Genomic DNA, 10,928 nt, shown 5'->3' on the forward strand with positions numbered 1-10,928 from the left:
TGGTCGTTCTCTGTAGCTTTCTGACAGCTGGCTGGTGTGAAAATAATGGCTTTCGAGAACTGGGAACGGTGCCTGATAAGATCCCGTCTGATAGTTAAAATTCAGCGTGCGGTCTCTGCAGTTGTCGTGGAGGTTTCTCGAGTCTGGGTCGGGAATACACTTTCTCGTCCGTCAGCGCTCGGCTTCGGTCCTTGGGGAGCGAGGACAGACACACGGCACAAATTCTGTCTGGTGGTTTGCTTTTGGTTTCTGTTTGTTTGTCTGTGGGGGTTTTCTCCTTTTCCCTGTGGTGAAACACATCAGTCAGGACAAAATTTCTTCTCCGCCATGTCACACAGTCCCAACATTTAGTAAATGCTGTTTGGGGTGGAGTATTCTCCATGCTGTTTTCCTGCTGTTTAAAGGGAGAACTTGTTGTTACCCATATTCTTGGTTTGGTTTGGTTTTCAGCATCCAGAACAGTGCTGTCATCAGAGACATGTGTGTTCCTCTTACAGAGGCATGATATTCCAGAAGCAGTGTCCCTGCACCTGTGATGAGGATCTACAATACTTGCTTTCAAAGGACAGAGTTTTCTGGGGAATGCTTTCTTTAGGAATTTATCTATCAGAAGCATGTCCTGCACGAAGCATTCTTTTGTCCTGAGTTTATGGGAACCACCAAGTTAATAAGATCGAAGAAAATAAATGTTTGAAGTGGAAAGCCCCAAAATAAGTGAGAAATTGCCTGAACTGATAAAAAGACCTTTGTATCAATAGCCAAGTCTTGTGTATTCTTGTATGTTACTACATTATCTGAGCAGGCCAGTTGACTAAAATGAGGTAGATGGCTGTTCTCTTAGAAAATTAGAGATACTCTTTGTTCTTTCTTGTTCATGTTGTACTGTAACTCCTGTGCTGTTCTTTCAGTTTAATTCTTCTATTAGAAAAGGAAAAATTACACAATATTTCAAGAACAGGGAGGAGCATGTGCATTTGTGTAGTAATTCTTTTATGTGGAATTAGTGGTGAATTTCTAATAGTCTCAAGGTCTTAACATTTGAATTCAAAGTTGACAAGCCTGTACGTTCACACATGCTCATCAGCTAGGAGCAGAATCTTCAAACTGCTGTTGTTGGAATATTTAATGCCCTGTGTTACTCCTAGAATCAGAATCCAGGCTGGAAGAAGTAGTTTGATTTTACGGGTTGGAAGATAAGAGAAGTTTGTTTTGTGTGGGTCTTCTGACGTCTGCAGAGGAGATGGTGGGTTAGATGTCTGTAGTTCTTGCTTGGGCGCTGCTACTAGCTGAGCCTGTCAGTTATTGTGAAATATTTTACAGGGAAAGATTGTAAAACATGCCTTTGCTTCTGAAGTAGTTTTTGAATCTTCCTGTACTTTTTGTACTTGTAATGTTAGTACAGCTCATAAATACCAGGCAGGCTTTTCACATGGTTGTTTCACTTTTCTTTTTTTTAGGGCAAAGACAAAATGAACCCTTTCTTTTTTCTGGGTTTTGGACATTCTCACCTAGTCTACTTCAGGAATAGAAGTGTACTTTTCAACTCAACAAATGAGACCTACTGCTACAGCACTGCCCGGGGCAGCACAGTGCTCCAAGGAGTGACTTTTGGTGGAATCCCAACTGTCCTGCTGCTTGATGTAACCTCCTTTTTTGTAAGCCCAGTTTCTATTTCTTGTATTGAAAATCCTTGTGACCTCAAAAGTTAGATTGTTCGGAATTCTCTTATTATCTTCAGAATAAGAAATGTGCTAAGGCCATCCTGGGAACATCAAAACACTTTCCAAGTACTGATAAAGGTTCAGATACCTGTGGGATGACAGTGTCACTGTGTGGTGGATGTGCAGATGTAGAGAGAGTGCAGTATCATAGGGTCTGCATGTGGAGTCGTGGTGGGCTTTGTAGAGGTAGCTCAAATTTCTGTGTCTTAACTGCAAGAACATTTTATCCTTACTCTGGGTTTAAGTACTGGGTACCCTTTCAGGGAGGGAACACCATTGCTAGCTTTATTGTTTTTCAAAAGGAAATACAATACAGAAAATCTGTCATTTCACAGGTTTTTTTTTAAAGTTAGATTTCATGAAGCTGTCAAGGAAACAATGTACTGATCAGCTCAGTCCTGACCAAAGGAGGGATAGGATTAGTTGCTGGTCTGGAGGCTCCAAAACTGAAGCTGATCTGGAGGCCTGAGACTCCAATAAAACTTGTGGTTATTTCTACAAGTTTGACCTAGCTGGTCTTAAGCCACCTGAAAAAAGAGCTGTGGATCTGAAACTGGCCTGGTAAGTGAGGTTTCTGATAGTAAAATGAGACTAAAGGGATCACATAGTTCCTGAGTTCTACAAAGCCACTGCAGAGAAACTTAAAACTACCTGTGTAAGATCTGAGCTGGTAATTCTGTAGGACTGTAGATGATGTTCCTAAAAGTTAAGTAGTGGCATTCTTTGCTATTGATTTGATGTATGCAGCACACTACCATAAATCCGTTTTCCGAGGATGCACAGGATTTACTGGTCTGTGTGACTGATGGCACAGCATTTAATAAGATTTAGTTGGAGTGTTTGGGGTGGCTTTTTTTTTTTTTTTTTTTTTTTTATTAAGTGGTTGAATTTTAAGATACTGAGCCTGCTTTTGAGTTCCTTGTTGTTGAACCTTCCTCTCAAACAGCATTAGGTAGAGAGTTAGATGCAGTGTAGAAGGCTCCTCTCTTCAAGTACCAAATACTGCAATTTATTTAGCAACTCCTGCATTCCCATGTTCATGACGTGTTTACTGCAGATCCCTTTAGTAACTGTCTGTTGATGGGTTTCTGAATATTATTTCTAGGCTGGTTTCCTAAGAAAGTGGGGTTTATATATTGCATTATCTTCACATTTTTGTCTGACAGTTCCTCCTAATAACCGTAGAATATGTTAGCCAATTTCAGACAAAGTTGTCAAAAGCGTCCAGAGAACTTCCCTCCTTGCCTGAAGTTTAGTGGCCAGATGAAGGAGGAAGATCTAAATCAATATTCCCTGTTGGAAGGAAGGCTATTATAAGAAGGTTTTATTCATTGTGAAATGTGGAAATTAGCTGTGTAATCTTGACACGTAGATAATCTTGACATGTTTCCTGGCTGGCCAGTTGGTATTTGCATAGATCTAAGTAAGTTACATCACTAGCACCACTTTCTAGCCAAACAGGTATGGGATGTAGGAGGGTTTAGAAGGTGAGGGCGTATGCTACATATGCATAGATACAAAACAGGCCTTGTTACTTCTGCTTCATTATTATGTGCAGAGCAACTTGTTTCTTTAAAAAAAAAAAGTATCTATGAAACACATAGTGGTTTTTGCTTGTTAGCCTCTTTCAAAAAGTCAAAATACAAAGGGGAGATAAAAAAATACATTGCAGAGATAAAATATAAGTTTCTGGGTTTTATGAGTTATAATAATATATTACTTTTACTAAGGATAAAAATAATTCTCATACTTGAGAAAATAGTTGAGCCCCCCACAGCTTGTTTACATCACTATTGAAAAATAAAATTAAATAAAATTGCAATTCTTCCATCATAGTTCTGGTCTTTAAGTAATGACCAGAATAATGAATAATAGTAAAGGTGTATTTATGGAGTTTTAACTTCCTGTCAAGTACTACTTGCTACTTTTCTTGTCACAAACCTTCATACACTTGCATTGTCCACCTATGTGTCTATGCATAGGCATGGAATAAAGCAAATATCTCGACTCTGTGTCAATTGGCTTTGCACACTGGGTGAAGAACCCGTATTTGGGACAACACTTTCAGTTCAATACTATTTTTCCATGCAGTTCTCCTCCTTTATTAATTGGAACGGGGAAGCAGGTGTTCTGGTCCTTTGGTCCCAGACAGGCTGATTTGTAGCATGGACACCACTGGATTGGTTAACATATGACAGTTGGTTTAGGAGCTAGGACAGCATTTTTTTTGGCAGTTCCTATACACCTAAGAATAATCTGAAGTGGAAAAATAAATATTCAAAGATCTTTGGTTTTATTTTCTAGATTTTAATATTACTGTTTTCCATTATAAGAAGGAGATTCTGGGACTATGGTCGTGTCGCTCTGGTGTCAGAAGCTGAAAGGTAAAAAAAATACACAATCAGACTGATTTGTTGAAACCATGTGAGCAATGCAGAAGGAAGTACAGTAAACAGGGCTTAAATTAAGTGCATTTGTATCAATTAGATATATTTGTAATCACATTTGTTAAAAATGTCCTCATGCTGCTTTGTGTGAAATACATCCCGCTCACAGAGTTAATCTTTGCGGTTTCAGTAATAAAGTTGTGTGTCTGGCACTGCCATGAGTTTAATTCTGCAGTTGTGGGTTAAGGAAGTGGATGTAAGAAAACAGTCAGCTTGTCTGCTAACATGTCACATGCCTCCACGTTCATGTTTACAGTGTGTTCCTGTGATAGATGGGTATTAACTATTTTGTTTATCTTGGCTCAAGCCCATTATCTTCCTAGAGCTCCATATGCAGCCTGTGCCATAATATTTCTGGAGAGTTTAAAAATAAAAAAGAAATGTGTAATTACAGATTTCTGCAATTCTTCACTGATTTTTAGTAATACTGCAAATGATATAATTTTTTTAATACTGCTTTTGATATATTTTTTAATATTATTTCTACAGGATGGTGTCTTGGGGTATTTAAAAGCTAGCTGTCTGTCCATGAAATGGGTAAACTTCATGAGCCTCTTCCTGGTATTAGTGGTGTAACTAAGTTGTGGTAGATTCACAACTTAACACAGGAAAGGCCTCAAAATGTGTTTTTTGCTGTAATCTGTGTAAAATTATGAGAAGTAGATGGTGGAAAAAAAAGATGGGCGATAACCGAGATAGCTAGTTCAGGCAGCAAGAGTGAAGATGCTCTGGTATAGGCTTCCATGTGGGCTGTAGAGGTCTGCCTGGGACAAACAGGTCCTTGAGCAGTCCAGACACTTAGGAGCCTGTGTTACTGTCCCAGCTGGACTGTGGCCTGAGCCAGCTCGGTCAAAATTATCCCAGGTACACCTATGAGTGCACTCACTCCATTTTAACTGGTATTGTCCTGTAATTATGGGCACATCACCATCGCAACATTTCTTTTTAGCAACAAACTAACTACAGATACTTTGCTGTACTTGAAGGCTACAGAGACTCTAAATGTTTCTAGCCTTGCTACAGGACTGAATTTGTGTGAGGAGGTGGCCCTGCAGGTGAGGGATTTAATTGTGCAGAGGAATTCTGAGCAGTGGCTGAGAGATGAAGGAAGAGAGAGGGAGGGGAAAGAGGTGATGTCTTGTAATGAGGAATATCTGAACAGGAAGCTACCTTGCAAATCTGATCCTCTCTGGGCTTCCAAACCTGTATTGCATTCTCTTATGTTACTGCAGTTTAATATCCCAGTAAAACATTGTTTTCTTTCTAGTTCAGTTAAATGCTGTCATGTCAGGAGCTCACATGTCCTCCCTTTTCAGCCTGAGACACAGGAAAAGTTTCTGTAATTAAGCATATACTATAAGATGAAAGCCACAGCTTTCATAAGTGAAAAAGTGTTTTTTGTACTACTTCTCTTAGCTACTTCAGAATCATTAAAGTTGAAATAATTCTGTGGAATCCCATAATCTGTTGTTAAAGATACTTAAAAGAGTCATTTAATGTATTTTAGCGAATCAAGATACAACCGATTGTCAACATCTTCATCAGTACCTGAAGATCTTGAATATGATAGGGTAGGTATTCTAGAGGGTTTTATTTTGTTTTGTTTTTTAATGTAAACTGTTGTAATTTACCATTCCACCTAGCCCAATGAACAAGTCATTAACCTAGAAGGCTATCTATATGCAAAAATTAGTAATGCATTGTGTATTGTTTTATAGAATGATACGTAATCTCACTCCATTTCCTGACAAACTATTGCCCTATCACAAACCAGCATCTTATGTCATTTTTTTAAAGTGACTTTTTTTTTTTAGTTAGGAGAGGGACTATATGTTAGTGTTTCAAAGGGGAGGTGGGGAAGAAAAAAGATATAGTCTTTACATATAGTCAGTGTTCACATTGCAAATAATACCTAGTTAATCTTTATAGTACATTGTCTTCCTCATGAAGATGAGAAAACTGGATGCAAGTGTGAAGCTAGTAATAATGCCATGTGCTCTTAATATTAAAATTGGTTTGGAGTGGAAGAGTTTATTTTTTTGCCAGACTTTTAATTGGTTCCATCTATGGTCTCTCTGGAGTCTATAATTTTTTGTGGGAGTTGTACAGTGGTGGCAGTCTACATTTTGTCATTTTATGTGTGTATCTGCTTAATATCTAGACTTGCAACTAAATAATTGTGTGACCATCAAAAGCATACTGGTGTTTGATCAGGATTGATCTGCTATTTGTGTAGTTTTCTTCAGTTTTTTTTAAAGCCTTCAAGCAACTTTATCATTGAAACTGTCGAATAAAAATGTATCTCTTTACTATTCACTTGAAAGAAGAGGCCTTTTGGGAGATGAGATTTTCTTTTTTGTGAACCACACTGGAACATTCAGTGAGGTGTGATCTCTGCTGTACAGTTTCATAGGATTTATAAAGCTATACAAGAAGCCTTTCTGTTGCTGTAATCACAGCGTTGTTTCTAACTACTGCTCAACTGATTAACTTGTATTAGACTCTCACGGAACTTATCCTTGAAATTGGAGAATCTCTGGAAATGGTTTTGGGAAAAAATAATCACTTTTTCTGCTCTAAAACCATCCTTTAGAAAAAAATTCCTTAAAAGCCTCAATCTTGACTTCTGTTCAGTGGAGATGAGATTTGGACATACTTGTATAAATTTAAGAAGCCCCAACAATAAACCTGCAAGTAATAATAAAAAACCCCTTAAATACTCTCTGAAGACAGACATACGAAGTACCTCTAAAAAGTGTGTGGAGTATGAGTTATTTTTCTGTATGTTTCTATATTATTATTTCAGAGTGACAAATTGCCAGCGTTTTAGCTAAGAGATTGGCTTAACAGAAACACTTCTCTTAATTGTACCAATTAGAGACTATATTTTTGGTATGATAGCTCCTAAAAACTTTCTTCTTTTTTTGTAGGGATTTTGTTCTTGGATGACAGCAGCTTTTCGGATGCAGTAAGTATATGAGGCAGAAATAGTGAGCTGTGGTTTGCTTTGTTCTTTTTTTAATAAAAAAAAAACCAGAGTTTGCATTCAATTTTTATTTTTTTTTTCCCCTGAGTGGATAGAATTTAATACAAATAGTGACACAGGTGCCTCTGGTGGGGTGGAAAAAGAATATTAAATCAAGGTCAACTTATGGGAATACTTCAGGATACAGTCATCCTTCTGCTGGCAGCCCAGGGACTTCTTGATCTTGTGACAGTGTGTGAACCTAAGCGAATCTATGGCATTTATATGAATACTGAGCTAGTAACTAGGCTCTAGGCTTCTACCCTTCAAAGACTACTGTATGGCTGTTCCCCTGTTTGAAGCCTGAGCAGGAAACAGGGTTTCCCTGCAACGATTTCTGTGGAGAGCTGGTGGTTTGGCTGAGGCTGGAACTGACTAAGTAGGAAAAGCCCATCCCACTGTTTCCCAGAAACTGAGCGTTAGATGTGTGATGTTGGTTCTTTGTATCTCTTGGGGCTTAGTAACTCATGATTTCTAGAAATCAATTTCTAGTTTGGGTACATTGAAACAAAAAAGGGGTGGGGATTGAGCCTTTCTTTCTCCAGTTTTGCTAGTTCAGTTCCTTTGTTTTCCAAGAACTATTTTAATGATGTGTCCTGCTGACAATGGATAGATGGTGAGATTTTATGCCAAAGCCTATTAATATCTTCTGTTAATTGGATGTCATAAGAGTAAGGTGTTTCTGTTGCCTTTTTCCTCATGGAGAGCCTTTGTGGAGATGAGTGAACACTGTCACAGTGTGATCTTAAAGGCTGAGAGCTAGGCTTAACACCTTGTGCCTGTCATAAAGCAGGAGGTCACAGCAAATGGCTTTTTCCCTTTTGGGCTGATAAAAAAGAACTTGGATTTATATTTGCTTTTCAGATTACTTGTTTCCATCTTAAATTCCTTCATGTTAATTTTTGTATGTTGATACTACACAAGAAAAAGACACTTTTGGAACTTAAATTTATGCATGAAAGAACACAACCATGTTGCAAACTGATGGGGATTGATGGAGATGTCACTGAGAAATTGGGGTATGTTCAAAAACGACCCCCCAAAATCCCGAGGATATTAAGTAGACTGACTGAGTGCTTTTCTGTCTGTGATGCAGCGATGACGAGATTCATGAGAGATGCGGTGAGGATGCCATACATTACCTTGCCTTCCAGCGTCACATCATCTGTTTGTTGATTGCTGTCAGCATTTTGTCTGTGTGTGTCATATTGCCTGTCAACCTATCAGGTGATCTACTTGGTAAGAATTTTTTCTGTATTTCTGAAAAGAATTTTGTGGTTTATATCATTGCAAAATCTTTTAAGATTTTTTTTTTTTTTTTAAATTTTGGTAAACTTTTTAAGGTCTTTTTCTTTGTTCCCCACCCTCCTCAGTCTGATGCATATATCATTTTGAGTGAAATTTGTGTGAGAGTAAAGGATTCTTTAAACATCTGTCAAAAACTGTTGTCAGAAACATGATGGATAAACCACATTCAGACAAAAATGAAAGAGGGTAGGTTTAAACTGGAAGAGGGGAGGTTTAGATTAGATATTAGGAAGAAGTTCTTCACTGTGAGGGTGGTCAGACACTGCAACAGGTTGCCCAAGGAAGTTGTAGATGCCCCCTCCCTGGAAGTGTTCAAGGCCAGGCTGGATGAGGCTTTGAGCAACCTGGTCTAGTGGAAGGTGTCCCTGCTTATGGCAGGGGGATTGGAACTAGATGATCTTTAAGGTCCCTTCCAACCATAACCATTCTATGATTCTATGATTCTATAGAAGGCTAGACCTAGAAGGCTCAAGGCAGGATTAACTTGACCTATGCCCTCTTAACTGGTGTTTATCGAGGCACTCTTTAGGATTTTTATTGCTGGTGATTGCCAATGGAAACTGTCATCACAGTTGAGAAATCTTTTTCTAGTGTCGAGTCTGAATATCTTTTGCTGCAATTTAAGATCATCGGGGAGAATAGATTATTTTTTCCCTCTTTGCAGTATCCTTTTAGCTGCTTGAGGATTATAAATTAATCTGTGCTTTTTCTTCTTTTTGATAAACCAGACCAGTTAATTCAGTCGATGAGAAAAGTTTTCCATTTGGCTGACCATAAAATCATCAGCCATCCTCTGAACTTTTATTTTATCTAGCTAGACTGTCTCCCATTGTTCCCTTCTATCTTGGTTTGTGGTTCAAAACTGGACAATTCTTCTTGATCAAACTTTGTCAGTGTTGACTAGACAAAAAATTATTTAATGTTTCTTGCAGTCTAGTCCTGTTATGTCTGCCACTGTCCACCTACCTCTTTCCATTATTAACTCGTGCTCAACAAATACAGCGTGTCCTGTAGTCTGCCATTCAGGTTGCTGATGAGAATACTAGTAGACAGAGCTCTGTTAAATCCTATTTAAATATTCTTCCATTTTCGATAATGACTGCTTAGAAGCCTGTTTTATACCTGGCTTTATATCAGTCTTGTCATGATTATGTTTACAGAGTTGTTCACTGATGATGATCTTGGTGAATAGTGATGCAAAAAAAAAAAAGTAATAATTCATTTGGTTTTCCCAGGACCTGTCGAGCAGAGTACTTGCTTGTGTTTTGTTTTGTTTGTTCTTATACCACAAAAATTGCATCTTATTTTCTGTACTAACCTTGCTGATCTTTGTCCCTATAATTTATTCTCTTCTGTTGTCCTTAATAATGTAGCCTAGTTTTTGTTTTAACTTTACTCCTACCTGTGTTTTAAGGAGCCTTGTGACTTAGCCCTCATCTGTAATGGGATACATTGTACCTGTGCCTTTAGTATTTCTCTGTGGAACTACCATCTCTGACATCCCTTTTATGAGCAATTTCTTAGCAATTTTCTTTTTATATTAATATCTGCTCTCTTAAAGATCATTGCTGTTCTTTTTTTTCTTTGCATTTCTTTTCTTCTTTTGTTCCTTCAAAGGACCCTTTATCACTTCCCAGCCACTTCTCCTTCCTTGTTTTCCATCTCTGTGTCCTCAGCCAACGTGCCTCATTTTACAGAATCAAATCCAACACAACTGGTGTCCTAGTTGCTGTCTTCACCTCCTTTGTAAAGTAAAGAGAGAGATGCTGGTGCCCTCAAAGAACTTGTAGAATGTAGTTCCCTCTTCTAGTTTAGTTATAACCTGTATATTTGTACCAAATGGACTTTGTAATACGCATCAATTTATATGCACTGTCCTTCTCTAACTGCAATGTGATAAAAGTTCTAGTGTCTTGGGTACTGATAGGTGCTCTCTGTTAATTCAAATGGCAGAGTATGGCTGGCCTTCTAAAGCAGGAGAATACACCTACAGAATAAATCTCTGAATTATTAGAAATAGAAGGCATAGCACCTTAAAGAGTAATTTTCTATTAAAATCACTAGGAAAAAAATTTACTTTTTTCAAAAAAAAAGTTACATGCAGGTGAAATACAGCAACTTGTGCATGGTTGTGTCTCACTTGTAGCTTTGGTTTGGGCAATGGAAATGTCACAAAAAATTTACTGTTATATGAACAGAGGATTCCACTGACCCAACTCTAAATTATTTCCAAAGCAACTGGAAAATGTTTAGTCATTTTTAGCCTGTAAGCATGACAGAAGGCAGCACAGGAACAGTTTAATTCAACAGTTTAATTCAGTTGCCCAGAGAAGTTGTGGATGCCCCCTCCCTGGAAGGGTTCAAGGCCAGGCTGGATGAGGCTTTGAGCAACCTGGTCTAGTGGAAGGTGTCCCTGCTGATGGCAGG

At 38.2% G+C, this 10,928-nt stretch overlaps 1 protein-coding gene across 1 annotated transcript in view; it reads left to right on the plus strand.

Moving 5' to 3' along the window:
- Nucleotides 1-1,463: 1,463 nt before the first annotated feature.
- The window catches only part of TMEM63A (transmembrane protein 63A), a gene marked incomplete at its 3' end in the record, with an annotated part of 26,160 nt that continues 16,695 nt past the window's right edge, over nucleotides 1,464-10,928 (plus strand). The window contains exons 1-5 of the mRNA XM_010164630.1: nucleotides 1,464-1,655; nucleotides 4,026-4,105; nucleotides 5,676-5,739; nucleotides 7,099-7,136; nucleotides 8,290-8,432. Of these exons, the coding sequence (XP_010162932.1) occupies nucleotides 1,470-1,655; nucleotides 4,026-4,105; nucleotides 5,676-5,739; nucleotides 7,099-7,136; nucleotides 8,290-8,432 (511 nt within the window). The remainder of the gene's footprint in view (nucleotides 1,656-4,025; nucleotides 4,106-5,675; nucleotides 5,740-7,098; nucleotides 7,137-8,289; nucleotides 8,433-10,928) is intronic.

The sequence above is a fragment of the Antrostomus carolinensis genome, unplaced genomic scaffold (genome assembly GCF_000700745.2).
Source record: "Antrostomus carolinensis isolate BGI_N321 unplaced genomic scaffold, ASM70074v2 scaffold26853, whole genome shotgun sequence".
Classification (NCBI taxonomy): Eukaryota; Metazoa; Chordata; class Aves; order Caprimulgiformes; family Caprimulgidae; genus Antrostomus; species Antrostomus carolinensis.